Genomic DNA, 26,008 nt, shown 5'->3' on the forward strand with positions numbered 1-26,008 from the left:
CAGGCCCTGCCTTTGGGGTTGAGCAGAGCAGGAGCCTGGGGCTGGAGGGGGCAGCAGCAGTGTGGAGAACACACCTGGACTCCCCAGTGTCCTGGACTCTGTGACGCCCAGTGCCCTGACCTGCAGGCCTGCATCTCCTTCTCTGTGGACTGAGGACTCGGACCAGGTGATGTCTGAGGCTGCTGCATGCCCTGGGAGTCCCCGTTCATCACTAACAGCTTCCTCCAGCCAGCTGCCATCACGGTCCCAACAGCACCACTGAGGCAGAAACTTCCCAGTGTGCCTTTCTGTCTGGGGACCCAGCTGTCAGCTAAGTCTCAGAGGCTAACAGGAAACACAGCTACAAGCTTTAGTGCCCGCCCTCCTGCCCTCTCCGGCTAGGGTCGGGAATCAGCAGCGTTCTTAATCATCTCCCAGCTTGGCTGAGAACACCACCCTCCGCTGTGGCCTTGGATGCCGCCCAGCCCTTGGGGCCTCTTCCTGTCCCAGTTTGAACAGGGAAGCCAGACACAGGGGTGGGAGGAGCAAGGAGACAGCTTCCAACTAGGCCCTTGAGAGGATCGCCCGGGGCACAGCCACCAAACGCAGATCTGAGACCCCTCCTCGAAAGCAGGACCTCGAAAGCTGAGGACCATCCTCAGCTGGGGAGACGGCTTTCAAATGCTCTCTGTACAAGGCATGTGCAGCCTGGCCTTGGTCTGATGGCAGCCTTCCCACTCCTAGGACTGGGCTGGGGGCTGTGGTGGGGCCAGCCAGGGGAGGGGTTTGCTTTTCTTGGCTCCAGTGGGTCGGAAAAGCTGAGAAGGTGTCCCCAGGGAAGGAGCTGACCAGCTGGCGAGAGCTGACCAGAGACTCAGAGGCCTGAGACCACTCCGCCTCCCAGCTGCCCTGGGCTACCAGGAAGCTCTGGGCCTTATCTTGGCTTGTGGGGGGCGGAGGGTGGGAATCGACACTGCAATCATCCACAGGGGTGTTGTGAGCCTTCCTGGCTGCCCACGCTCACCCCAGCGGCCGACTGGGGCTCTAACCAAAGGCGCGGGGCCAAGCCCACGGAGGGATGCAGCCCGCCCTGACCCCAGGGATCTGGAAGTAGAGCCTGGCTTGGAACCCACATCTTGTGACTTCGAAATTCTCTGCCCTTGGTTTGAAAGGAGAGAGGCAGTGTTGTGAGTCCACACTCTCTAGGAGGGCAGACCCGGAAGCTGGAGACCTGTGTTCGGACCCTAGTTCCTACTTTCTTTGACCCGGAAACAGCCCCCTACTTCCTGGTGCTGTGAGGGTTCGGGGCTAGGAGCAGAGCCCATCCCACAGACGGTCAGAAACAGACCGTCATTACCATTAGTAATAAACAGACCTCATTAATAATGAGGAAGACCCCACTGTCAACCAAGGTACTCAAGTGGCCAGCCTGTCAGGGGGCCGAATCCCTTCACGGGACACCCCTTGGGGCAGGTTACTCTGAGTCTCCTTGGTATCTCACCCCTCTGCCCCCCAGGGAGATGCTAACTTTGGAAACCATACCAGCTCTGTAAGGTTTAACCAGGATGGGTGTAACTGGGTCAAATCAACCATTTTTTAATTTCCTGACAGTTGCTGAAAGGCCCAGATTATCCTCTCAATAATCACTTGCTGAGGAAAAGTGGACATGTCCCCTGAAGCTGGCATTGCCCCGCTCCTGGCCTGGCTAGTACTGTCCTCGTTCAACCCCTGTTGTCACTGTGAGGACCGTCTATCCCGACTGGCGGGATTTCTCCAGGCTCGAGCACCTTGAACTTCATCTCTGCTCTCACCGACCTCCCTCACACTTTGGGGGGGTATGTGTCTCCCACAGGACAGGAGTTTCTCAAGGGCAGGCTTGGCGGAGGGTCACGGGTGGGCCTGCCACGACGTGCGGCAGGAAGGACTCTCCTTTGTGTGTGTGTGTGGGGGGGTGCCCTTACTTGTACACTTTGGTGTTGTACGTCTTCTCCCCGGGGAAGCCGAACATGCCACAGACCACTCGGGAATTCTTGGCTGTCCAGTGCTTGTCGCAGATCTGCTTCCAGGTCCTTCCGTCCTTCACCTCCACATAGCCCTCTGTCACAGGCACGCGCCTGCGGTAGGCCGACAGGATGGCTCGGATCCGGATGGCCTCCACCTGGATGTTCAGGTTCTGGAAGGGACAAGGCACAGAAGCAGAGGAGTTACTTGCCTGGTCTGGCCACGGAGAGGTGGCGGCCGGCAGGGCCCTCTGGCCTCAGGTCCTGCAGGGCGGTGGGGGTGGGGGCGGGGTGGAGGGGTGGCAGGCGGGGCCCAGGAGCAGTCAGAGAAGAGGCCCCCAGGACCCCAGCAGCTTCTCCTACAGCCTCCCAAAAGGCCAGACAGCACAACGCGGCAGCCTCCATCCGTGGGTTCTCAAAATAAATGCGGAACAGAAAACGTGTTCTCTTTGAATTCTCAACTTCTATATTAAAAACAATTGGGATTTTGTATTTTGTATTTTACTCCAAAGCATGTCTGTGCGCGCATGTGTGGCTTGTATGTGTAGGTCTCCCCACTAAGCTTTCAGTAAAATTGGCGCTGAGCTACAAGGTCCCTGCCTCCTGCCTACCCCAGAGGCCCAAGGATTTGAGGGCAAGCTGGATGAGAGGAATGGGGTGCTACCCGGAGTTAGTAGTTCCTATGCTCACCCAATCTGTCCCCAGACACTATAGGAGCTCCCTCCTGAATGTCTCCGTTCCAGCCGCTCCAGTTTCTGCCCCTGTCCTGTGGGACCACTACCAGCTCTTGCAAGGCTCCCTGGGTCCCTGCCTCCCTCTCCCTCTTCCTCCCATTGGCTACAGGGCCAGTCACCAGAGGTCTTTCTAAAAGAGTGATCTTGTCCCTTGACTGTATAATAAAGCCCAGATTACTTAGGGAGGTGGCCACAGCCGGTCATGACTGACGCGCCCTGTGCCTCCAGTCCCTTCACGGTCCCCAGCCCCAAAACTATACTCAGGTCTGGTTAACTGCAATATAATAACATCTGTGTCCACCTGTGAGACCCACAAGGAGAGTTCTATGTGCATTCTCTTACGTAATCCTCAACGAACAGAATAGGGTGGTTCGGAGCTCTTGCCATCCTGTCTTCCGGGTAAGAGAACTGCCTGACTCTGATTACTCCCGAGAACCACCTGGAGGCAGGGAGCGCAGGGTGAGGAGCCCTCGGAGCCGGGAGAGAGGCAGGGGGCCGCCCAGCACAGGATCCTGGCAACCCAAGTGCCTGAGCCCCTGTCCAGCCAGAATGCAAATGAACCACGAGCTTGAACAGAACCATTATTTGGGTGCCCGGGGATTCACGTCTCCTCACTCCAGCTTCAGGGTGTAAAGCCAGGCCCCGCTTCAGCAGCCCCGCAAGGCAGTGGAAAGTCTGTGGGCTGGGAGTGATGGCATTTGGCACTGGTTCCCTTCCACGCAGAGAAGGAAAGCGCCAGGGGCAGGGCAGTGTTTGCCAACTTAGATCCTGGATCATTTACAGCCTCCATTCAGGCCACGGGACCTGTGCCACCAAGACACGTGGGACAGGGGTGAGTCAAGAAAGGGTCTGAGCTCCAGACCGGCCTGTGCACCAGCCCCCTCCTGTCTCTTCCCACCCCAGGAGGCGGGGCTAGAATGGCCAGAAGGAAAGTTCCTGCTGAGGCACCCGCCCTGGGACTACACGGGGCAGGCGGCTGGGGCCACCTTAATTAAATTCCGATCCTTCTCCCCTTTATTAAATTCCGATCCTCCTCCCACTACGCAACTCCCCACCCCCCACCCCCTGCCAGCCGCCATGGGGCAGCAGTGTAGGCTCACTGAGCAGAGATATGAAAGTGACCCTCGGCACCCCAGCTACCAGCGTGGGACGGGGGACGCAGCAGACCCACCCACGTTCCTTTGTCTCGGTGCAAGGTGGCATCTGTTCCGCAGAAATATGACAGTGACGTGGGGGAGCCAGGTGGGCTCAAGGATGTGGAAAATGAGGTTTAGAGAGAGAATGTTGCTAGAGCAAGGTGTCCTTGAACTTGCTCTTCCACCGACTCACTGTGTGTGTGTGATATGGTGTCTGTGTGGGTCTGTGTGTCTGTACGTGGGAGCGTGAGTCTGTCTGTGCACCTGTGCAGTGCAGGAGAGGTCCGGAGGGACTTGTTCTCTCCAAAGCCTTAGAAAAGTGGTCAGGATCGTTCCTTCAAAACGGAATGTCTTCTCTCTTCCCATGGAAGCATTGCTTTCTCATTCCGTCAGGCTCAAATTCACCTCAGTCATTCATTTATTCATTTATTCGTTCACTCATTCAAGAAAATACACTCTCTCCCCACTTGATGGACTTTGAAGGCTTCCTCCCTCTGGCCCCAAACACTGGGCCCTGTCTCTTCTCTGAATAACAAAACCGCACTTATCAAACACCAACAGATTCATTACAGGGCGGGTTCTGGGCTCGCTCCATTCCCATGACAGCCCACGAGCAGGCCGATGGTACGCCCATGTTCCAGATGGAAAATGAGAAAATTTGGTGAGGTTTCACAACTTCTCCAAATGCACACAGCCAGTAAGTAGGTAAACAAGGGTGAACACTGAGTTCAAACTCCAAGCCTGTGCTCCAGCCTTGGACTGCTGGTCTCTACCCTCCCACTCACACCCTGTCCAGTGTGAGGTACTGAGTTGACCCACACAGGGCAGGGTCAGGGGTTCGGCCTTCTGGATGGTCCTCTTGGGGCTCTGGTGGGAGAAGCCCTGAGTCAGACCAGAGTGTACGTGAGGGGAGACCTGCCTCCCAGCTGCTCTTGGACTTGGGCCAGGGGGCAGCAGGGAAACCCATCCTGGTGCACATTCAGAGCTCCCTGCTAGCCAATGAGCTCCCTTAGGCCGCTATGTACAGGAAAACACACACAGACACACAGAACTTCCCTCCTTACTTCACCGCCGTGGAATCTCTTCCATAACCACAAGGGTTAGATATTTTTTTTTTCTCATAAGTTCAACTCCAAAAGAGAAGAGAAGATGTGAAACACTGAAACACAGACACATTTTTCTTTCTTTTCTAACAAAGGGCTCTCTAGACGTGCTGCTTATACATTAAGACCAATAGCCCAGAAGCTCGAAGAGCATCTGGCACATTTTTCAGATTAAAATTAAAGTCTGAATGCTGTCTCTCTTGCCAGATATAAGAGTTCACCCAGATCTCCAACAAGGCCTTCCTCCAAGGAATTCACAGAACCTTCTAGACTTGTCCTACTCAGAACTCATCTTGTCCCCGGCACGGCTCCAGCCCTGGGAGTGAGGACCAGCTAGTTCCAAAAGGAACTAAAACCCAAAAGGGCAAATCAAGGTGCAGGGAGGTGAGGCCCTGCCTTGCTTCAGCCAGAGGGGCTGGTGGAAAGAAAGGCGGACACAAGAGCACCACGCCTGGACTCCCAGGCTTGTGTCTGCACGACATTCCACATTTGCAGTGTCTGTGAATGACTTGCAAAAATTCCACAATGTGACAGTCTGGGGCTGTCGCCAAGGAGGAAAAATCACCAATTTTGAAAGCCTCGTTGAAGATTGCATCAGGTAGAGATACCAGGGGAGGAAAGGCAAGGCCAGCAAGAAAGACAGCCTATGAGGACATCGTAATTTGAGTACGAAGCACCCCCGTCCTGGGAGGCATGTTGGTAAGGGCCCCATCTTAGCCCAATTATCTTCCTTCCCTCTGCTTTAGAAGCTGTCCTTGAACATCAGCCCAGGCCTGCCCACCTGAGAAGGCATCCCGGGAGAGGTGTGGAGGAGGGAGGATGGCAGTGGTGAGCTACTCGAGCACGCGGTCATTCCGACGAGAGTGCACGGCTGGTTCACCCTCTGCTGGCTTACCAACCCCAGCCCCCTACTGCTAACAGCTCTCTGAATCCTGCTCTCTAAGCCCTCAGCTGCCTTTATTCAGCTGTTTCCACCTTCCCCTCCTCAAGTCTCCCATCGCTGCCCCAATCCCATCTCCATCTGCCAGACAGGTGGCAACGGGGGAACCTCGGGAATGAAATGACTGGAACTCTCACTTCACACAGGCTGAGTGTCTCCCTGGTGTGGAGGATTTGCAGACCCAGTCCACCTCTCACACCAGCTTGCCCACTGCGTGTAGTCATGTCTTGCTCCAAACCTTCCCATGGCTCCCCAGGCCTTAGGCTCCCACGTCTGATCCATACCACACCCTCCCTTCCCTTTGTCCAGCCAGCGACCTTCTCTCACTGCCACAGACATCACTCCTTAAAGCCCAGCATTGAAACTCACAGGAATTCTCTCTTCCTTCTCTCTGAGTCCTACTGACTGCAGGGACAATCTCATTCATGCATTTGAACGTGTCTATTAAATGCTCCTGGCACTGTGTGGGGCCCTGGGCCACACGGGCCAACCCGACACACCAGTCTCTTGCTGCACTCCTGACAGGATACAGACAGCACCATCTCCCCGACGAAGCTCCCCTCCCCCACTATCTGGTCCACAGAGATTGGATTTCTTTATTCCCCGCACATTTGCTTTTTTTTCTTTTTTTAAGATTTTGTTTATTTATTTGACAGAGAGAGAGATCACAAGCAAGCAGAGAGGCAGGCAGAGAGAAAGGGGGAAGCAGGTTCCCCGCTAAGCAGAGAGTCCGATGCGGGGCTCGATCCCAGGACACTGAGACCATGACCCGAGCCAAAGGCTTAACTCACTGAGCCACCCAGGTGCCCTGCACATTTGCTTTCTGAGTCGCTCAGTTAGTCTTTGACTTAGCCTGACCATCTTGCACTCTGATTATTTATCTTTCCAATGTGTTTTTGCCAGCTCAGAACTGTGAGTTCCTGAGGGCAGGACGGTGCCTTATTCATTTCTGTCTCACCCATGGCCCCTAATCCCAGACACGACACATAGTGGGTCCTCAAACATTTTTGGAAGGAACCAATAATGGTTTTTAAAACTCCGATCACAGGAATTCATCTTAGCCGAACATTGAGCTCCCAAGCTAAAAGTGTAATAAAGACCCTGTTTATTCTTTGTTTAATGCAAAATAAACCACCAGGCAGCACTTGTTTCTCTTCAGAGCATAAACACTACGTGTGTGACCTATGGATGGACAAGTAGGACGTCTACACTCTCTCCATGCGCACCCTTGTCATCCTGGCTATGAACACCCTCCCTCACCTCTCAAAACCTGATACTAAGGAAGTTTCTGGGCTGCATTAAAAGCTGATCTGACCCTCAGTACATATCTAGATGATTTAGCTAAGTGGGTATTCTCCGTAAACAGCATGAGGCATGCTGTAGTTGAAGAATCTGGCCACACTGTAGATACCTTTTTTTTTTTCCTTAAAGATCTTACTATTTATTTGACAGAGAGAAAGAGCACAAAGCAGGGGGAGTAGCAGGCAGAGGAAGAGCGAGAAGCAGGCTTCCCGATGGGCAGGGAGCCCGATGCGGGGCTTAATCCCAGAACCCCGAGGTCATGACCTCAGCCGAAGGCAGACGCTTAATGGACTGAGCCACCCAGGCGCCCCTGTAATTATCTCCTTTTGATGATCGAATCAGGAATTCACAGAGTAAGGAGCCAAGTAAGAAGACACATTCTCTATCCAGGGACTTCCACCGGGTCAGATGATGAAGGGGAAGAGAGAAGGCATTGCAGTGATGGCTCAGCTCTGCGGGATGGCCACCAGTCGGGTAGGGGTGGTGTGGAGAGCTGAGGTCATTCTGAGCCACCAGAGGAAAAAACCAGCACTCTGTCCAGGCCCTCCTCCTATAAATCAAGAGCCTTACAGGGTTGCTGGAAAACCGAATGCTCTGTATTTCATTTTCCAACCAGAAAGCACTGGGGTAGGTAACAGAGACTGCTTCTTCGGGGAACAAGCAAGCCCTCCAGTCTGCAGGAAGCTGGCGGGACACCTGCTCCAGCAGCCAGTCTCTCTGAGCCAGCAGGGGGGCTGAGGCCACAGCCCAGCCAGGTCCTGGACCAGACTTCCAGCTGGGGGTACTACTGCCTCTCGGGCGGGGGGGGGGGGTGTGTGTGTGTAATTATCACCATGGTAACTAAGTCACGATCTGTGGAACTGTCCTTCATGATTAGACAGTAATCTCCAGGAAGGCAAGGCTGTCCACTTCATCAATCTCTTTATTCCCAGTGCCTGGTATCTGTCTGGTGCTTGGTTAAAACATATCAAATGAATGCAGGACCAGATCCAGCATCCAGCTAACTTAGCACCAGCCTCAGGGGGGTGGAGCGGGGCGAGGGGCGGGATTCCTTGGCACTGACCCCTCTGGCATGGTTGAAGTGACTAATTTGAATGGCTCTGGTCCAGGGCAGCCCCATCCGAGCCACATGAGTGGGATCGCCCCACACAATGGATCTTCCGCCTGGGGGGTGAGAGTCTCCTGCCCACCTCTCCTATTTTGCATCCCTTCTGTATGTACCCTTCCATATCCTCTCTTGTCTCCCTTTCCAAACGGCCACAAACTCCCCATCCCAGTCACACGTTCGAACTTCGAGTCCCTGCTGTCCACTCATTGATTTCATCTCAGATAAGTTATCACACGGCTTGTTTCTTTCATCTAACAGGTAACCACAATGTCGCGTATTTTGCTTCACACACAAATTATAATCATATTTATCCTCTTCGAAGAGTTGTGCGGACAACGCCCTCGCCAGGGATCAGGTTCCACGTCTGTCGGGATGGGAGCAATTTCAAGTATTTTGTTTTGTTATCCGCACACATGCCCTTTTGCTTTTCAGAGGCTCTGACCTATTTTTCAGTTGGGAAAATAGGTCACCCTGGAACTACTTCTCTTGTGTTCCTTGTGGTGGCTGGCAAGCCACGATCACATAGAGACGCAGTAAATAGAATCATGGAAGTTGGCACCAGACAGGATCTTATATGTACATCCTTTTGCCCTACAAAACCCAACCCAGCTATATCTGAACGGTCCTGCTCAATGGGGCAGCGAGACTAGGGATTCAGAGGCCATGGGCTTCCACCGTAGCTTTTCAGTCCCTCGTTGGGAGTGTCTGACACAAACTGCCCGCTTGCTCCCACTTCTCCTCCCGCCGCAGAGGGAGGCCATCCAGCTATCCTGCAGCCATCAGGGGAAACAGGACTATACTGAAGCTTGGAGGGGCTCCTGCCCTCGAAATTGGACAGAGATGAGGACAGACCCCCTTTCTTTCCTAAACCACCCAGTGTAACCCATTGCACCCACGCTCTGGTGGAAGGGGGGGAAGCGGGGACAGGGGGCAACTTTCAGCTGGGAAGTTCTCAGACCTTCCTAGAGGCCCCAGATGCTGGTGAGATAAGGCTGCTGCTGCTGCAGGGAGACCTGGAAGCATTCCGGCAGCTGAGGGTGACTAATAACAAACCTGGGCTCCTGGAATTTTAAGAATTCACACCAGCCTCAGTTCCCGTGGTTAAGAGAAGAAAGAGCTTTTTCAGGTCTCCTTGCCCTTCCAGAAGAATGTGAGAGGGTGGAGGGTAGGGGTACCAGATTCTCCCAGCTCTGGCCTCCATGTCCCTCCAGGGGCCTCTCCAGACCTCGGGGATCCCTGCTGTCACAAGGAGAAACTGAGGCTTGGGGGCCACTCGAGGGATGGGCCCCCCTAAATCTCACAGCCCGGGGGTTTCCAATCAGTCCCGGTAACCTAACTGCCTTTGCAAGAGAGCCTTTAAAAAATGGGTACAGAAGAAGGCGGCATGAGGGGGTGAAGAAAAGGAAAAGATCTGTATGTTCCCTGATCTCACAACACATGGCTTCAGCCCTGAGCCCTTCTAGGACACATGAGTTAGCAATGTGCACAATAGCCAGTGTGGAGAGGTTGACTCAGGAGGGCATCTGGATTTGCAATCTCTTCTTATCTAATGCTTTTTCCAGCTTATCCACTGCCACAGACAGGAAACAAAGCCTCTCGAGTTAAGAGCCTCTGAAACCCTGGGAGGTTTAGCTGGGGCTCTGTTTCCTAGGTTTAAAAAGGATCCGTTTGCTCAGAAGCAATAGTATTCTGCATGGCAGACCTTGGTCCTGCTTGCCTCTTTTTGAGAAGGTTTTGAGGGCTGGCCTCCGACTCGTTTGCCTTATGAAAACACCGCTTTTGCAGCCCAGAGACCCATGAAGGGTCAGGCACTCCAGACGCAGAGCTGCAAATCTCAGGCTCCACCAGACCAGAACTCAGGCGTCCTGCCTTCCACTCTGGAGTCTAAGACAGGCTCCCTAGCAAGATGTGACTGCATACAGTCTGTGTCTGAAGACCAGAGAACTGCAACTCCCCCTGGCGAATTTTCTGGATGCTGTGACCCGAGGTGGTGGACCGGGGAGGGGGAGGAGGCGGGGGGGGGGCGGGGGTGGTCGCTAACCTAACGAAGCACTTTATAGCCTGCTAAGCACTTTGACAGAAATCATCTGAGTTTCTTCCTCTCCAGAATACTTAAAACTCCCTTGTAAATGATGAGTGCATGCTGTGTCGTTTTGATGGAGAAACCATCGCCACTCCGGATTACGGAAGGTCATAGCCGGAAGGGACGGAATTCAAGCAGCTCATTTTTGTAAAGAGAATGGACCTGCCCAGGGCTCTGGCTGCCCGCCAACAGGTAGCTCGGGGCCAAACCTGTGAACTCTCCCTTGGTGGGGTCATTCCTATGAAGGAGATGGGCTTCCTCCCTTCTTTGGAACTGAATCCATGAAGTGTCAAAGAGCCCCCGGGGATGCCCCAAGCAGACGGAGGAGTCCACTGGAAACACAGTTAGCTCATTGAGTGAGATTCATCAGCTGGGCCCCAGGGCTTAGTGACTCACGTCTCTGGCATTCCAAAGTGGGATGAACTTGGTCTAGACTGATGCTCAGTTTTCTTCCACTCTCTGCTGGGGGAATTCCAGTGCACTCCGGAGAAGGCACAAGCCTGTGAGGGTCACCTCTAATGGTCTGTGATCTGCCCCCAATCTCTAGGAGTCAATGAGGATGGACGTTAGAGAAGAGTTAGAAATCCTGGCTGTACCCTTCAGAGTGGGAAGAGATGGGGCGGGGGCGGGTTGGGGGAAGTGCCCTCATCTCGTTCATTGGGCCAGTCATTTGCACCTGGAGGCATAAGCCACAGAGAAAGCATTAACTGACATCTCTTTTTGACCACACTCCACTCTTGGCCACTTTTGAATTTATGGACCCCAAACTGGGGAAGTCGTGGGAGGGCCTTGGTGCTCACACTTTGATGTGGAAGAATAAGGGCCAAAAGTCTGCTCCTGCTTTCAAGGCCAAGGTTGGGCGGGACCAGAGAAGAGGCAGGGAGAGAGCCAGAGCACACAGCACACACACCAGCCGGCAGCCCTTCCGTGTGCATGAGAGAGACAGAAAGATGCCGATTCCCACAATGGTGTGCACTGCCGACTGCCAGCTATGGGCACCTTCTGCGCGGGCTTGGTGTACTTTTGTAAATACAGAGTAATGAGGGATCTTAGAATTTGGCAATCACCTCACCCGGCTTCCTTCCCAGTGTAGGAATCTGGCTGCACGTTCCTGGCAGGAGGTCATCCCGCTCCTGCTGGAAGGACTCTTGTGACGGGAGCTTGCTACTTACAGGGTAGCCGCATACGCTGTGGGGCGGCTCTAAGTATTAACAGTTTCCAGGCGGAACCGAAATCTACGTCCCATTACCTTCTTACCCATCTTGGTTCTGGGTTAGAATCAATCACCCATCTTCTCCATGACAGCACTGCTGAAACTTAGAGAACCCACACGACGCCCCTCCTCTCTCTCTTCTCGTCACCAAATCTTCCTCTCCTCCTTTGATATGCTTTCCAGACCTGTCTCCATCCTGCTGGTCCATTCTCGGGGGGACCTAGCTAAGAGATGGCCCCAGATCTGAATCCTGCCCTCGATCTAAAAAACAAACAGTTTAGGGGAAGAATCTTTCCATCAGTGCGTCAGTGCATGTTCACATTTTGGGATTTTGTTTGTTTGTTTGTTTTGTTTTTACCATCATATCATAGCTTTGGCTTATACAGAGCTTTTAGTCGGCCAATCCCTTGCAGGGATTTTAAAGATACAGTCAGTGCTCTTCATTGTCAGTCACTGTCCTGGGCTTTCACTCTATGGCTGATTTTTTTCTTCCAATATAGGACCTTGATATAGGACCTTCTATTCATCTCACTTTATTATAGTTTGGGCCTATTCTCCCAACATCCTGAGGTTTTTCTGAATCTCATTTAATAATGTTATATTCCAGCAATCCCTTCTAGTTTTGTGTCCCCTGTAACTGTTTCCGGGGCACATTTTAATCTCCACATAAACGTCTGTTGTTAGAGAGGCAGCAGCCGGGCCCCAGGAACGATGGTTCGAGATCATCCGCTGTGTTCACGGATTCACCTGCAGCCTTTCCCGGCACCGTTTGTTATCCCACAGTCACCCATTGAACTGCATGTCCACCGGCGTACATCTCTTGCTCTCACCCACAAACGTCTAAAAGGGAACGTTTCTGTAGCCAAGAGGAAAGATTCCATGACACAGGCTATTACATGAGGTATTTTGGAGAAACTTCTCAACATCCCACAAATATCCCTGTAAGTGGTCTGGGCGGCTCCCTACCCATCAGGCTGGCTCTGACAGGAAGCGGGGGCTTTAGCCACAAAGTCCTAGATGGACTGGCAACTCTCTAAGTTTCTCCTCAGACATCTGGAGATGTGGGCCCTTTCATGACCTCCATTCAGCTGACACCAAAGGGAAGAAGATTCCAGAGGACGGCTTATCAGCTGAAAGTTTCCTCAGAGTCTGTGGCTGGGCAAGAAAGCTCCTAGTGTGGCTCACAGTAACTGTATGAAGAAGAGGGAGGACTTCCAGGAGCCTGCAAAGGGTGGAGGGCGGTGGGAGTCATGCCACCCTTCCAACCAGTCATCCCCATCCCACCCTGGTAGTACTCTCTGGGTTACCGTAAGTTCATTTAGGGTCTAGGCTCCTCGCCTTGGAATGATCCCCCAGCTTTCCAAAGGCATGTCAGGTCACAGGGTCATGTCTTTTTTTTTCCCCAATGGGGCCCCCGACCATGCTGTGTGTACAGCATGCACCCAACAAATGTCCAGAAAAAAGACAGGTACTGGAGTGCCTGGGGGGCTCCATCAGTTACGCATCTGCCCTTTGGCTCAGGTCGCGATCCCGGGGTCCTAGGATGGAGCCCTGCATCGGGCTCCCTGCTCCGTGGGGAGCCTGCTTCTTCTTCTCCCTCTGCCTGCTGCTCCCCCTACTTGTGGTCTCTCTCTCTCTCTCTCTCTGTCAAATAAATAAATAAAATCTTAAAAAAAAAAAAATAAAGACAGGTACTAAGCTTTTGTGGTGGACTCTTAGCATTTCCAGAATAAAAAGAAGTACTTTTTCCTATATTTGGGGGGGCCATTTCTCTGCCTATTCTACCCAGTCTAGGGTCTGCTTTTTCTAGGACCAGATTCAACAGACACTTCTCTGTTGATGTGCCATGCCCAGAGTCCTTTTACCAGAATCATTTTTTTCTAACGGCGGATGAGTCCTTTCATTCTCCCCCGGCCCCCAAACCCACGGACATGTTGGCCCCTCTTCTTTCTATTCAACCATCAGTGACTTTCTTGTGCCTGGAAGCCTGGATCTTCACATGACAATGCAACTATATTATCCCGAGGTTCTAGGCTAAAGAGAGGCCCATTAAAGATGTTATAAATAAGCTCATTTTTTGAGTAAGCAGGGTGATGCTACGAAAGAGTGACTTGCTCCTATGTGCTTCTTACCACTGTTTAATTTGATATTTGACCCAGGGAGATTGTTCACCTGTGGGGAAGACGATCTCGAATACGCATTCCTAAGAAGAAAATTTAGGGGTTGGAGACACTGTTCCTATCAGGTACCCAATGCTATTTGTACTGGATACAATAGTGAATTAGACAGACCCCTCCCCACAAGAAGCTTCCAATCTCTTTGGAAATTGGGTGCTAACGATCCCATATGAGGTGATAAGGAGCAGAGATAGAACATGTGAAACTGGACTGGACATGCCCATCCTCCAAATCACAGACTTTATGGTAAAGCCAAGTTGTCGTTGATATCTGAGCACCAACGCACATCAGATCTTTGTGAATCCCTTCTACTCCTCCCAGATTAAACAGCAGCATGTGAAGAGTGTCAGCTAGAAGCTGTCTGATCCTGGCAGTGGAGAGAAAGCTAGAAATCCTCTTCCCTGCTTTAAGGCAGGCTTGGACCCGTTCCCAGCGTACTCAGTGTGCTCTAGGAACATATGAGAAAAGAGTGGGACAGTGTGAGTCATGGGAGGAAAATGTAAAGACCACAGACTGGGGAGAACTTCCTCTGAAGCCCAAATAGGGCAATTTCAAGTTGGTTCTAAGGTCAGCTGGGGGATAAAGCACAGTGAAGGCCCTTTGGCTTGGCTTCATGGCAGATCCCACAGCGCCTCGGGGGTGACATCCAACCGTCCTTGAGGAGGCTGTCCTAAGCCTCAGGTACCTTGTCCATAAGAGCAGTGCCATAAATGTTTGTTGGTTTTGTTGTTTGCATGGAGAACTCATTGACGAGCTAACTCTGAAACGTAGCCATTAATGTAGAAGAGTCACAAGCCCTGTGGCCATTTCCAAATGCTGACTTGGGGCAGGCTGGCAACATCAGAATCATCTGAGAGAACTTTCAAAACTAGTCTGGTTCCCTAGTGGGAATTCTGCTTCAGGGGTTCTGGGGTGAGGCCTCAGTATGTGCTTTTTAAAAGTGATTCTGGGGGCGCCTGGGTAGCTTGGTCGTTAAGCATCTGCCTTCGGCTCAGGTCATGATCCCAGGGTCCTGGGATCGAGCCCCGCTTTGGGCTCCCTGCTCGGCGGGAAGCCTGGTTCTCCCTCTCCCACTCCCCCTGCTTGTGTTCCTTCTCCTCTGTGTGTCTCTGTCAAATAAATAAATAAAATCTTAAAAAAAAAAAAAAGTGATTCTGATCCCCAGCTAGATTTGGAAACAATGGTCCTTTGGTAGGTAGCCTCCGAGATGGCCCCCAATGGTCTCCTCCTTCTGCATTCACACCCTTGGGCAATCTCTTCCCACACTTATACAGTTGGTCTGTGTGACCAACAGAATATAGCAGAAATGATGGTCTATCGCTTCCAAGATTGAGTTATGAAAGGCTGTGGCCTCCGTGTTTTGCTCCCGTTCTCTCTCTTTTGAATCACTCACTCTGGAGAAGGACAATGGTCATGTCGTAAGAATACCCAGGCAGGCTATAGAGAGGCAGAGAACCAGAAAGATCCAGCTGATGGCCAGCAAGGAATGCTGGCCAACAGCCACATGAGTCACTTTGGGACAGGGCCCCCTGCCTGAATGTGATCAAAGTCAACCAGCTAAGCCGCTCCCGGATTCCCTTGGAAACTAAGTGAGATCATAAAGGCTACTGTTTGAAGCTGCAAAATTTGTTTTTTTGCTAATTTGTTACACGGCATTTGATAGCTAGTACATTTTCCCAGCTGAAAAGGCAAGCTCTGGACAGAGCCCAGAGGGGCTTTCCTGTGTACCCTCTGTAGCTTCCTCTCACACCACTCCTACATTCACCTTGTCTCTTGGCCTGTTTGACCCATTTACCCCCATTCATGCCTCGGGGCCTCTGTGCCTCACGCAAGCCATTCTTTGTGTCTGGAATGAGTACCCTTTCTCCACCCACTGGTGGTCTCCCCTTCTCCTGCAGCAGCCCCGAACACCAAATCATGTTGGCTTGGGTTCCCTCCTTAGCACTCACGCACTCTCCTTGGAATCACTAGATGTGAATCAAGTTACATGGAAGAAAGAAAATACTGACGTGTGGGCGTCATCAAGAACACAAGACTTGCCTCTATGTGGTTGACCAACGAATTGTCGAATTTGAAACCAGGAATCCTTTTGTCACTGCACACCACACCCACATCTTCTGTGTGCTTGCAGTCGGTGACACCCCAGCCGTTGGAGGAGCAGGCCGCGAGGGTGGCCTCCCTCCCCGTGCAGTAGACATTGTCCAACCAGATGGGCCCTGAAGGAAGCAGAGAAGAGAGAGACCAAGGGCTGCATCAAAGTTGGTTTGCATCTTTGGGGGCACCAACATCATCCAGAGAGAATTTTTCTCTAATTTTGGCAGTTATTGTGGTCATGAATTGATTGTTGGTATGTTTGAGATACTGGATATCATTCCAGGGTATCTGGGTCCCCTTTCCAGAGTAGGCAGCTGACGTGATTTGGGGATGTGCTAGACTGAATGTGATTTGGACAGAAACCAGACTTGAGCCCAGATGTCGTGTGGTTAGTAGAACGGGCAGAGATTTTGGATGCCAAGCTGGGATTCATTCTGAGAGAGCCACTTAGCCTTGGCACCTTGGTCAAAACCCTTCTTTCTCATCAGACACGTCAACTGCAGGGTACGTAGAGGTTAGAGAGAATATGTGGCCTGTATCTAGTTTGTTATTGGCCCAACGTTGCTCAAATAAGGTGACAAGGATGACGATGGCAATTGTCATTAGACTGACCATGATGCAGGTTAGACTCACCTTCCATCTGCAGCAGAGGCTGAACTCTGACCCCTCAGCGAAAATGTAAACCACCTGCAACTGAGGGTTTGGAGTTTTTCAGGCATTTTCATAGGTATCATAGGTACCTTCCCTGCGCCTCAGGGATGGTCATTCCCACCTTCCAGACACAGAACTCTGGCTCAGGGGGACGGTTCATCCTCAAGATCACAGCCTGAGCCTAGAGGTTGGGCCATTCAGTGCTCTTCTCTCTGCCTGATGCTTCCCAGCCACTGATTTGGCTCTGCTACACTAACACACAGAGTCACCCCCTCACGTTCTAAAAGTCTGGTGAAGGCAGGGCTGGGAGGCCCTGTGCAACTCTGCTTGCCTCCTGTGTGTCCATCTGATTTGCACTCTGTAGAAAATTCAGCATGCCAAGTGCCTCATACCATTAGAATGTTACCTTCAAAAGGGCAGAAAATACCAAGTGTTGACAAAGTTGAAAGAAACTGGAACCCTTGTGCGCTGACAGCAGGAATGCAAGACTGTGCAGCCACTCCAGAAAACAGTATGGCGGTTCCTCAAGAAACAAAAACTGTGGACATAGGCTTCCGGTTATAGAGTGAAGAAGTCACTGGCATGAGAGGCACAGCACAGGGAACACAGTCAGTGGCCTTGTAACAGTGTTGTGTGGAGACAGATGGTAGCCCTGCTCGTGCTGAGCGCAGCATAACGCACGGACTTTTTGAATCACATTCGTTTCGAATAGAAACTAATGTGACGTGTGATGGCTGTATGTCAATAAATAAATAAATATTTAAAAAACAAAAATGGGATTCCCATACCATGCAGTGATCCCTGCTTCTGTGTATTTACCCAGAAGATCTGAAAGCAGGGTGTCTGAGAGCTATCGGCACACCCACGGGCGCTACGGCATTCTTCACGATAGATAAAAGTTGGACAAACTCTGGCATATGCATACCCTGAGCCTAGTGCTCAGCCTTAAAAAGGAAGGAAATTCTTTTTTTTTAATTTTTAATTTTTAATTTTTTATAAACATATACTTTTATCCCCAGGGGTACAGGTTTGTGCCTCACCAGGTTTACACACTTCACAGCACTCACCATAGCACATACCCTCCCAATGTCCGTAAACCCACCCCCCTTCTCCCAACCCCCCTCCCCCCAGCAACCCTCAGTTTGTTTTGTGAGATCAAGAGTCACTTATGGTTTGTCTCCCTCCCAATCCCATCTTGTTTCATTGATTCCTCTCCTACCCCCTTAACCCCCCCATGTTGCATCTCCACTAAGGAAGGAAATTCTAACACAGGCTGCAACATCAGGGGACCTTCAGGGCATCACGCTCAGTGAAATAAGCCAGTCACAAAATGACAAAACCGTATAATTCTACGTAGATGAGGTACTTGGAATAGTTGAGTTCATAAAGACGGAAAGTCAAATGGAGGTGGTCAGGGGCCGGGAGAGGGGAGCACGAGGAGTGGTTGTTTAACGGGGATTGAGCTCCAGTTCCTCAAGACAAGAGGTGTTCTGGAGACTGGTTGTGTAAACAGGAATGTACGAACACTACTGAATTGCGCATTGAAAAAATGGTGAAGACAGAGTATTTTACGTTTAGGTGTATTTCACCACAATTTTTTAATGTGCTAAAGGGTTTCCAAAGGGTGATTTTTGTAAGTGCCCCTACAAAATGAGAAACAAACTCAAATGTCTCCTTTTTCTCAAAGCTCCAGGCAGGCCTCAACAGGATGATGGAGCCGGATACTCAGGGCTCAGACTCTCTGCCTCGGGCCTGGGCACCACCAACTTGGCCAGCTACTTACCCAAGCGTGTTTCCCATTTCTGAAGTGAAAACAAGGATCCCCAACAAACAGGTCACCATGGAGATTGGATGAGATAATGTATGTGCTTAGTACATGTTCAAGCCCCTTTCCCTTCCTCCTTTCCACTAATCAGAAAAACAGGGAATCCCGTTGTTTCCAAATGCAAGGAAAACAGATACAGGAAAGCAGATACCAACACTCCCATCACAGAGATGAGAAAACCGAGGAGGATCTGAGGTTCTTCGAGGTCAGGGTGGACGTGGGGCTAGTCCCTGACTCTGGGGCCCTGCTGAGACGCGTCTGCTGTCACTGATGGCCAGTTAGGGCTCCAACCGGAGTGCCTCAGACACGTTATGGGGAACAACAAGCTGATTGAAAACATCTGGGCTAAGGGTTTCCAACCGGTTTCTCAATTTGGCCTCGCTTCCCAGCCATCAAGCTCCTCGGAAACATATGTTCCCTCATCAGTTGCTGCTTGGACAACAAAATGTTTGTCTTACTAAGTACTAGCAACGGAAAAGACCCTCCACATTTGCAGGGAGGCCTCTTTGGAACATTCTGTGGCAAAGCTGCTGAAGGGACAGAGATGGTGAAAAGAAGCAGGGCCCTTATTCCATCTGCAATGAGAGAAACCACCCTGGCTGAGGGGAGGGGAAGCGGGACAGCGTGCAGCTGAAGGAACCACGAGCAGCAAAGCAGACGCTCTCCGGCCTGCTTTATTCTTTGACAGGAACATTTGAAAGGAGCTCCCTGGGGTCCTAAGGGAATGAACTTCCCCCAGAGACCTGCTTTCTTAAGTAGCGTTAACTCACTGCCAATGATCCCACTCGGGACGTATTCTCACTAGGTGTTTTTTTTTTTTTTTTTTAAAGATTGTATTTATTTATTTGAGGGAGACAGTGAGTGAGGTCGCACACAAGCAGTGGAAGAGGGAGAGGGAGAAGCAGACGCCCTTCCTGCGCAGGGAGCCCGAAGTGGGACTTGAACCCAGGACCCTGGAATCATGACCCGAGCTGAAGGCAGATGCTTAACTGACCGAGTCACTCAGATGTCCCTCACCAGGTAATTTTTTGTAGATGGTGGAAGTGTAAATTTCGATACAGCCCGAGAGGGCATCACCAGGCATGATACACTAATTTGGCTTGATTCCATGACAGTATATTTCCGTGTATGCTTCCTGCCTATCACGGACACTGTCCTGACTTTGCTCTGGCTCTCTCCTGCTGGGATGCACAGTGGGCCAGGCACAGCTCAGGAGACGTCATTTCAGAGCTGCTAGGAAAGTGGCACTTGGATTGTAGGCGCGACTCTAACTTTGGACACAAAGAGCCACCCAATCAGAAACCAAACCTCATTCTATACTGTCCATTCATTCACTCTAAGAAATGCTTCCCCTGACAAGAGAAGAGATGTATCAACCAATCCACAAACCATTTGGAAGACAGAGATCACAAAGGGAACTCTGAAAGCCCAAGTGTTCCCTGTGTTGTCAAAACAGTTGTTCAAGTTGGAAGCTCTGGGGCCCCACTGTGGTCATCTGTTGGCTTGGCCACTCTGATCTGAACAATGGGGAGTGAGGGGCAGCACGGGGTGGTGGGGCTGGGGAGAGATCAGATCTGAGTTTAGGTCTGAAGACAAGTCAAGGAGAGCAATCATCTCTAGTTCTGGCTGCTGGGAGACCCAGGGTGAGAAACAGAACAGCTGTCCCTTCTAGAACCCTCTGGAAGGGTCCATGAGTTCCCTGAGCTTAGAGGCACTTTATGGGAGAAGAACTCTTGACAGTCCAGGCTGGAAAGCCTGGGAGGGCCTGGGTGATCTCCTGGGGCTTCCTTATTACTCCCTGTATGTCAGAGGAGAAAGAGATAGTAAGAGCTTGGCTCCGGTGGTCCCAGTGCATGCATGGAGCCAGCCTGCAGGTTAAACTCCTTTCCCAGGAGCACAGCCCAGGGCACCGGTCACATTCTCTGCTCCCTATGCCAACAACTGCTTGCTGACTGTTTTCAGTACTGTCCTCAATCGGAATGAATTAATCAGCTAATATTTACCAAGTGCGCAACATGTACCCAGTGCTAAGAATCCTAACCTGATGCTAAAGAATTCAAATACCTTTGTATCTAACAGACCTCTCCTGATGCAAAAACCAAGTATCACTTTTTACGGACAACATAATCCTCAAAGTTCAGGAGACAGGACAGTTCACATTTTTTTTTTTACCTCTGTTTCTCCCTTCATCTTTGATATTTCTCCTTCCTAAGTCCTGCTGGTTTCAGTATCCACCGAGATGACCATTCTAGGATTCTCTGGCCTCTTGTTAGCTTCTCTCTGCAGTGTCTTTCCCTGGCCCTACATCAGCCACTATCCCACGGTCGTAGCTTAGACCTTATCATTACCAACAATGGCACCCCTCCCCAGTGTCCATTTCAACCCTTCTGCTGTGTATCTGCATCTCCACCCAACCCCCCAAAATGTTTCTAGCACACTCCTTCTTGTACTGCAATTTCCACCCTGACCCGTGACCCCAACAGCCTTCCCCACAAGTTCCCCATGTAGTGCTGTCCTACTCAATCCAGCCCAGACTGCAGGGTCCAGGGTTTCAGTTGCTCCCTCACACACTCCCTCTACTCCCTTGAGCTCTTCTCCCGCCATCCTCCCCGGGGGGCAAAGTCTGAGCCAGGTTAACCCACTTCCCTGGCCACCCCACGCCCACGCTTGGGCAGTTGAACTGGAATGGGGAAAAAACCACACCCATCTAATCTAATGACAGGTAAACTTTAAGTCTGAGTAGAAATAAAATACATAAAATAGTAGAAATAAAATAAAGTGGTCCCTGGAAAAACCTCATAGTCATTTGCAAGTATTATAAGATACCGAGGCTTGAGAGCCTGGGATTGAAAACACAAACCTGACATTACCCTTGGGTCACTCAGCTAGCAGAATACATGAAGATGTAGAAATGTGGAGACATGTCTGGAGGTTTTTGTTTTTCATTTTCATTTCATTTCATTTTAAAGTAGGCTCCATGCTGGGCGTGGAGCTCAATGCAGGGTTTGAACTCATGACCTGCGATCAAGACCTGAGCTGAGTTCAGTCAGATGCTCAATGGATTAAGCCACCCAGGCCTTCGGCATGCCCAGAGTTTTGTAAAGAACACAGGAAGTGGGCTTTAAAAGCCCATCATTGGCAGGGTGCCTGGGTGGCTCCATCAGCTGAGGTCTGACTCTTGATTTCAGTTCAGGTCGTGATCTCGGGGTTGTGGGATAGAGTCTGGTGTTGGGCTCCACCTTGGGTGTAGAACCTGCTTGGGCTTCTCCCTCTTCCTGCGTCCCCCTCTCTCTCTAAAAAAAAAAAAAGCCCAGCATTTGCTAACTCATTTTTGCTGCTTTAATCTCGCCACTGCTAGGGAACCTCAAGTCAGCTTCAGAGAACATTTCACTGTAAGTGTGGTCTCTTGGTTTGGTTACTCCCCAGAGCACATTCAACTGCACGGAGGTAAGACATATAGGCGATGTAGATTTCTACATATAGAAATAGACTTCTACATATAAAAATCTACATATAGAAATCTACATATAGAAATCTACATACAGATTTTTTCCTATAATTTCTAGAATAACAGAAAGCAAGAGTTAGAAAGGACTTTAATAACAATCTATTTCAATGACTCCCAAACCTGGCTACATACACGATCACTTGGGAGGCTTCCAAAGGTTAGAGTCCTAGACTCTAGCCCAGACCTTAACCCAAAATACTATGGGTTAGCCCCCCCATACCCCCTGACAAGAACTGGTTCAGAGCACCAACACCAGCCCTCCCTCAAAGCTTTTACCAAAACACCTTCCCCCTCGCAAATATATTGACTTGAACTTGACAAGGGAAGAAAGAGTAGCCCAACCAAAGTGAAAAACCCAGATCAATTCTGTTCCTGTCACGGAAGAGCCTAGAAGAGCGTCTTGCTGTTAACAGTGTGAAGGTTACATGAACAGCGCGGTCGGGAGAGTCAGGGAACATTGGCCTATGGGGAGCCTTTGTGAGAAAGAGTTAAAGGCACCCCTTCAAGGAAGGGGGGACTGGAAGAAGGGCACCCCGTCCCTTGGCTCACTTGGCCCCCAGGTAAGGCACAGGGGGCCACGGGTACAGACGAACTTCAGCCTTTAGTGAGGGTCACCAACCGGTCCGCTCGAGCCAGGAGGCATTTCCAGGACGCAGGACTTCCTGCCCTAACACACGGAAAGTCCCAGGTGAAGCGGGACGGTTGGATCCCGTGCCCTCACCGGGCACCCATCTGTTCCCACCTCTAGCCCAGACCCAGGAGGCTGGCCAGATGCAGGATTCTGGGGAATTCACACTGGACAGCAACTGCACCTTCCTTTACCAGGCTCACAATCTCACACAGCACTGTTCCTGGGGTTTCCAGCAACACGAGCACTCAACTCCAATTCCTTTACCTTCCCCCTTGCCGTAGGAGGAGCTGGCGGTCCAGGCCTTGGCCTCCACGTATCCCAGCTCCCGGCAGACGACGTGGGCCGCGTGGATGGAGAAGTCGTCGTCGCACACGGTGCCCCACTGACCGTTGTAGTACACCTCCACCCGGCCCTCGCTGTGCTTCCTCTTCTGGCCGGCCAGGCGCAGCTGGATCTTCACTGTGTCCGAGGGCGCCTGGGGCCGGTGGTACTCGGGGGCCGGCTGCTGGAAGTACTCAGGGTAGGGCCAGCCCTCGTACTGCGCCAGGCTCAGGGACGGGAGCAGCGACAGCAAGGCCAGACACCCGCCGAGGCCCCAGCCTCCACGCCTCTCCATCCCCGTCTTCTGAACAGAGGACCTGCCCGAGGGGGTGCTGGGCGGTGAGGGGCGACAGGCAGGCGCGTCCTGGAAGACAGGGACGGAAGCACATTACAGGGGTCTGCAAAACGTCCCGCTTGGTGCTGAAAGCTCTTCACCTTCTGGACCCCAACTTCCTCCCTTCTCCCGCCTAAGACTCCAGCCGACAGATGTGTGGATTTCTACCTCTTCATTCTATGCACCTTTCCCTGTCTCTGAAATGTCTTTTTCACTGGGGCTCCTGGCAGGCACAGCTGCCCATCCACACTTCATTTGAGCAGAGTTCTTTTTTTTTTTTCTTTTTTAAGATTTTATTTACTGATTTGACACATAGAGAGAGACAGTGAGCACAAGCAGGGGGAGTGGGAGAGGGAGAAGCAGGCTCCCAGCTGAGCGGGGAGCTTGATGCAGGGCTTGATCCCAGGACCCTGGGATCATGACCTGAGCCGAAGGCAGATGCCCAACCGACTGGACCACCCAGGTTCCCCTTGAGCAGAATTTTTAAAAAGATGATCTATAGCGATGTGAGCAAGGTTCAGGGGAATGAAGCAAAGAGCATGATACCCCGGGCTGGCAAGAGAGGTGAGCTGTTCCCACTCCAGCCTGAGAGGTCCGGGAGGGAGTGCTTGCCAGCACCAGAGAGAATGGCCAAGCTGAGAGGGTCACGTGTTCCGAACTGTGGCTCAAGGGAAGGGTCTTAAAGCCAAACCACAGCCACAGGAGCAGGAGGGATAAACACCGGACCTCTCTCTCTTCTGGTCTCCTGCTCTCTTTCTGGGGTCTCCTACTGGGCAAGCCCACCGTCCTACCCGAAGTCAAGTGCATTGGTGCAGTCTGTACTCCCCCCCCCCCCCACCACAGGGGCTGGTGGGGAAGGAGGGCAGCAGGTAGAAAGGGCAAGCAGAGGGCACCAGCACATTCCCTTCTTCCCCAGCTCTGTACAGCTGGTTCCCCAGGGCTTCCCGTCTCCTTCATGCCAGATCCCTATTGAAGCAGCCTCCAGGATTCTCTCCTTCTGAGCTGGGCTCATCATCTAGACCCACTTCTCAACCTTTCCAGACACTTCTTTGTCCCCATGTAGGTTACAAACTTCTCAAGGGTAGGGCTTGTAGCTCATTCTTCTTTGGCTTCCCTGAGTAAACCCTGCAGGTTCATGGACATATGTACTGAACGAGAAGGCGGTCTGGCTCCAGGGACTGAGCCACTGGTGAGGAATGGAGCTTAACGTGATAATACATGGAAGGAGTCCCGTGTGCACTGTCTGGGCTTTCCTCTGTGAGATGGCCTCCTTCCTTTAGGACATTAGCTGACCCAGACAGAAATGGTCTCTTCCGGATTCAGAGAAGAACACCAGGAAAAACACCAGAAAAACATGGCCTGCTGCACACACCTGTGAACCCTCCCCAGGCTCTGCTCTCAGGCTCCAGGCTCTCAGACACACCAGCAGGCTGCCAGCCCACACCCCTGATCTCATTACACCGTGCACTTGGGACCACCAGCCCGGCGAGACTGCTGAATGAAGGTCAGCAGCAAAGTCTCCTTAAACAGCCCTCGTGCAGGGCCTGTCCTTAGCTGAGTGGTGGTTTCTGCAAGCAGCTGCCTCGGATGGTTCTGATGCCAGTGATGTCCCAGGGACGGTTCTGTCCCTTTTCACAGCTTCTGTCCCTGAAGGATGCAGGGGGCCGAGACCAGCATGCTCTTAGCACAGAGGGGAGGCATAAAGCTCTTGGTGGCAAACAAGAGAGAGTCTGAGTGGCCCATCATCGGGGAAGGGAGGACCGGTCAGCAGAGCAGGGGGGGCTACTCTAGACTCTAGAGCCAGACAGCGTGAGTTCGAATCCGCGTTCAGATACTTATTCACTGTGCAACCTCGGGCAAATACCTAGCTTCTCTGTGTCTCTCTCTCCGTGTTTCCCATCTGTAACATGGGGATAATACTACCGAGCTCACAGAAGTGTCATGAAGATCGAATGAAAGGCACATCGCAAGCACTATAGGAACATTTGCTAATGAAAAATTTAAATTCTCAAGATCGTAGTCTCCTTTCCCAGGTGGAGACTACCTCTAAGAATTCCACAGTGAGGATTATAGCAAGAGATAAATACTTAGGTCATGGTCCCGGTCCTTCCACAGTCCAGAGAGAGGGACTACTAGTTTCAAAGGATTGCAGGTGTTCCCCAGCAGAGGAAGCAGCCTTGGGATGTGAGGCCCCAGAAGCAAAACCGGGACCAGCAGGGGGAAGCTAAAAGTATACTACTTTCTATCTGAACCATGTATAAAGGGTTAGGCTAAGCATATTCAGTTCAAGGCACCTCTCCACTGAGGAAGGACCAGAAAACTGCCCCAAGCTGTCAGGATGGCCGGACAGTGCCCAGTTCCCCCTCGTGGGTGCTGGGTGAAGAGGCCCGAGGACTGTGGAAGGCCCCCCAGTTCCACTGGAGATCCACACATCGTCATCCTGTGACTCACAAGCGAGGTCAGAAAGTCACGGGGGTTCCTGCAATAGCCCCCATCAGACACAGCCTGGCGAATGAGCAGGGTGGCTCGTCTCCCCGGCCCTCACGTCTCTCCCATCAGAGCCCCTTGGCACCCACAGGCTCAACTATGCTCACTAAAACCTCGAGGTATGGTGAAGAAGGCAGGGATCATGATTCTTCCACAAGGGAGAAACTCAAGAACCCGAGAGGACTAAGGACTCCACTGAAATTGCTCATTTGTGCAGGCAAAGCCAGAACTAGAAATCCCAAGCTACCAGGGCATCAACAATCCACCAGCACATGTAAGAAAGGCCCAAATTCTGCCCGGAGCATAGAAGCCTCTACACTTCAGCCCATACCTACTCTCTTGGCTTCAGTTCCAGCCACCCTTCTCTCCCCACTCTCACTCT

The 26,008-nt window shown here is 51.7% G+C and overlaps 1 protein-coding gene across 3 annotated transcripts in view; it reads right to left on the reverse strand.

Annotated features, from left to right (window-relative positions):
* LOXL2 (lysyl oxidase like 2) overlaps positions 1-26,008 on the reverse strand; it is an 87,356-nt gene that overhangs the window by 37,031 nt on the left and 24,317 nt on the right. For all 3 annotated transcript variants that reach the window (XM_032332169.1, XM_032332167.1, XM_032332170.1), the window contains exons 2-4: positions 22,749-23,169; positions 15,816-15,991; positions 1,941-2,152 (exon numbers count right to left, since the gene is read on the reverse strand). In XM_032332169.1, the coding sequence (XP_032188060.1) occupies positions 1,941-2,152; positions 15,816-15,991; positions 22,749-23,100 (740 nt within the window). In that variant the 5' untranslated portion in view covers positions 23,101-23,169. The remainder of the gene's footprint in view (positions 1-1,940; positions 2,153-15,815; positions 15,992-22,748; positions 23,170-26,008) is intronic.

Source organism: Mustela erminea, chromosome 2, assembly GCF_009829155.1.
Source record: "Mustela erminea isolate mMusErm1 chromosome 2, mMusErm1.Pri, whole genome shotgun sequence".
In the NCBI taxonomy this organism is placed as follows: Eukaryota; Metazoa; Chordata; class Mammalia; order Carnivora; family Mustelidae; genus Mustela; species Mustela erminea.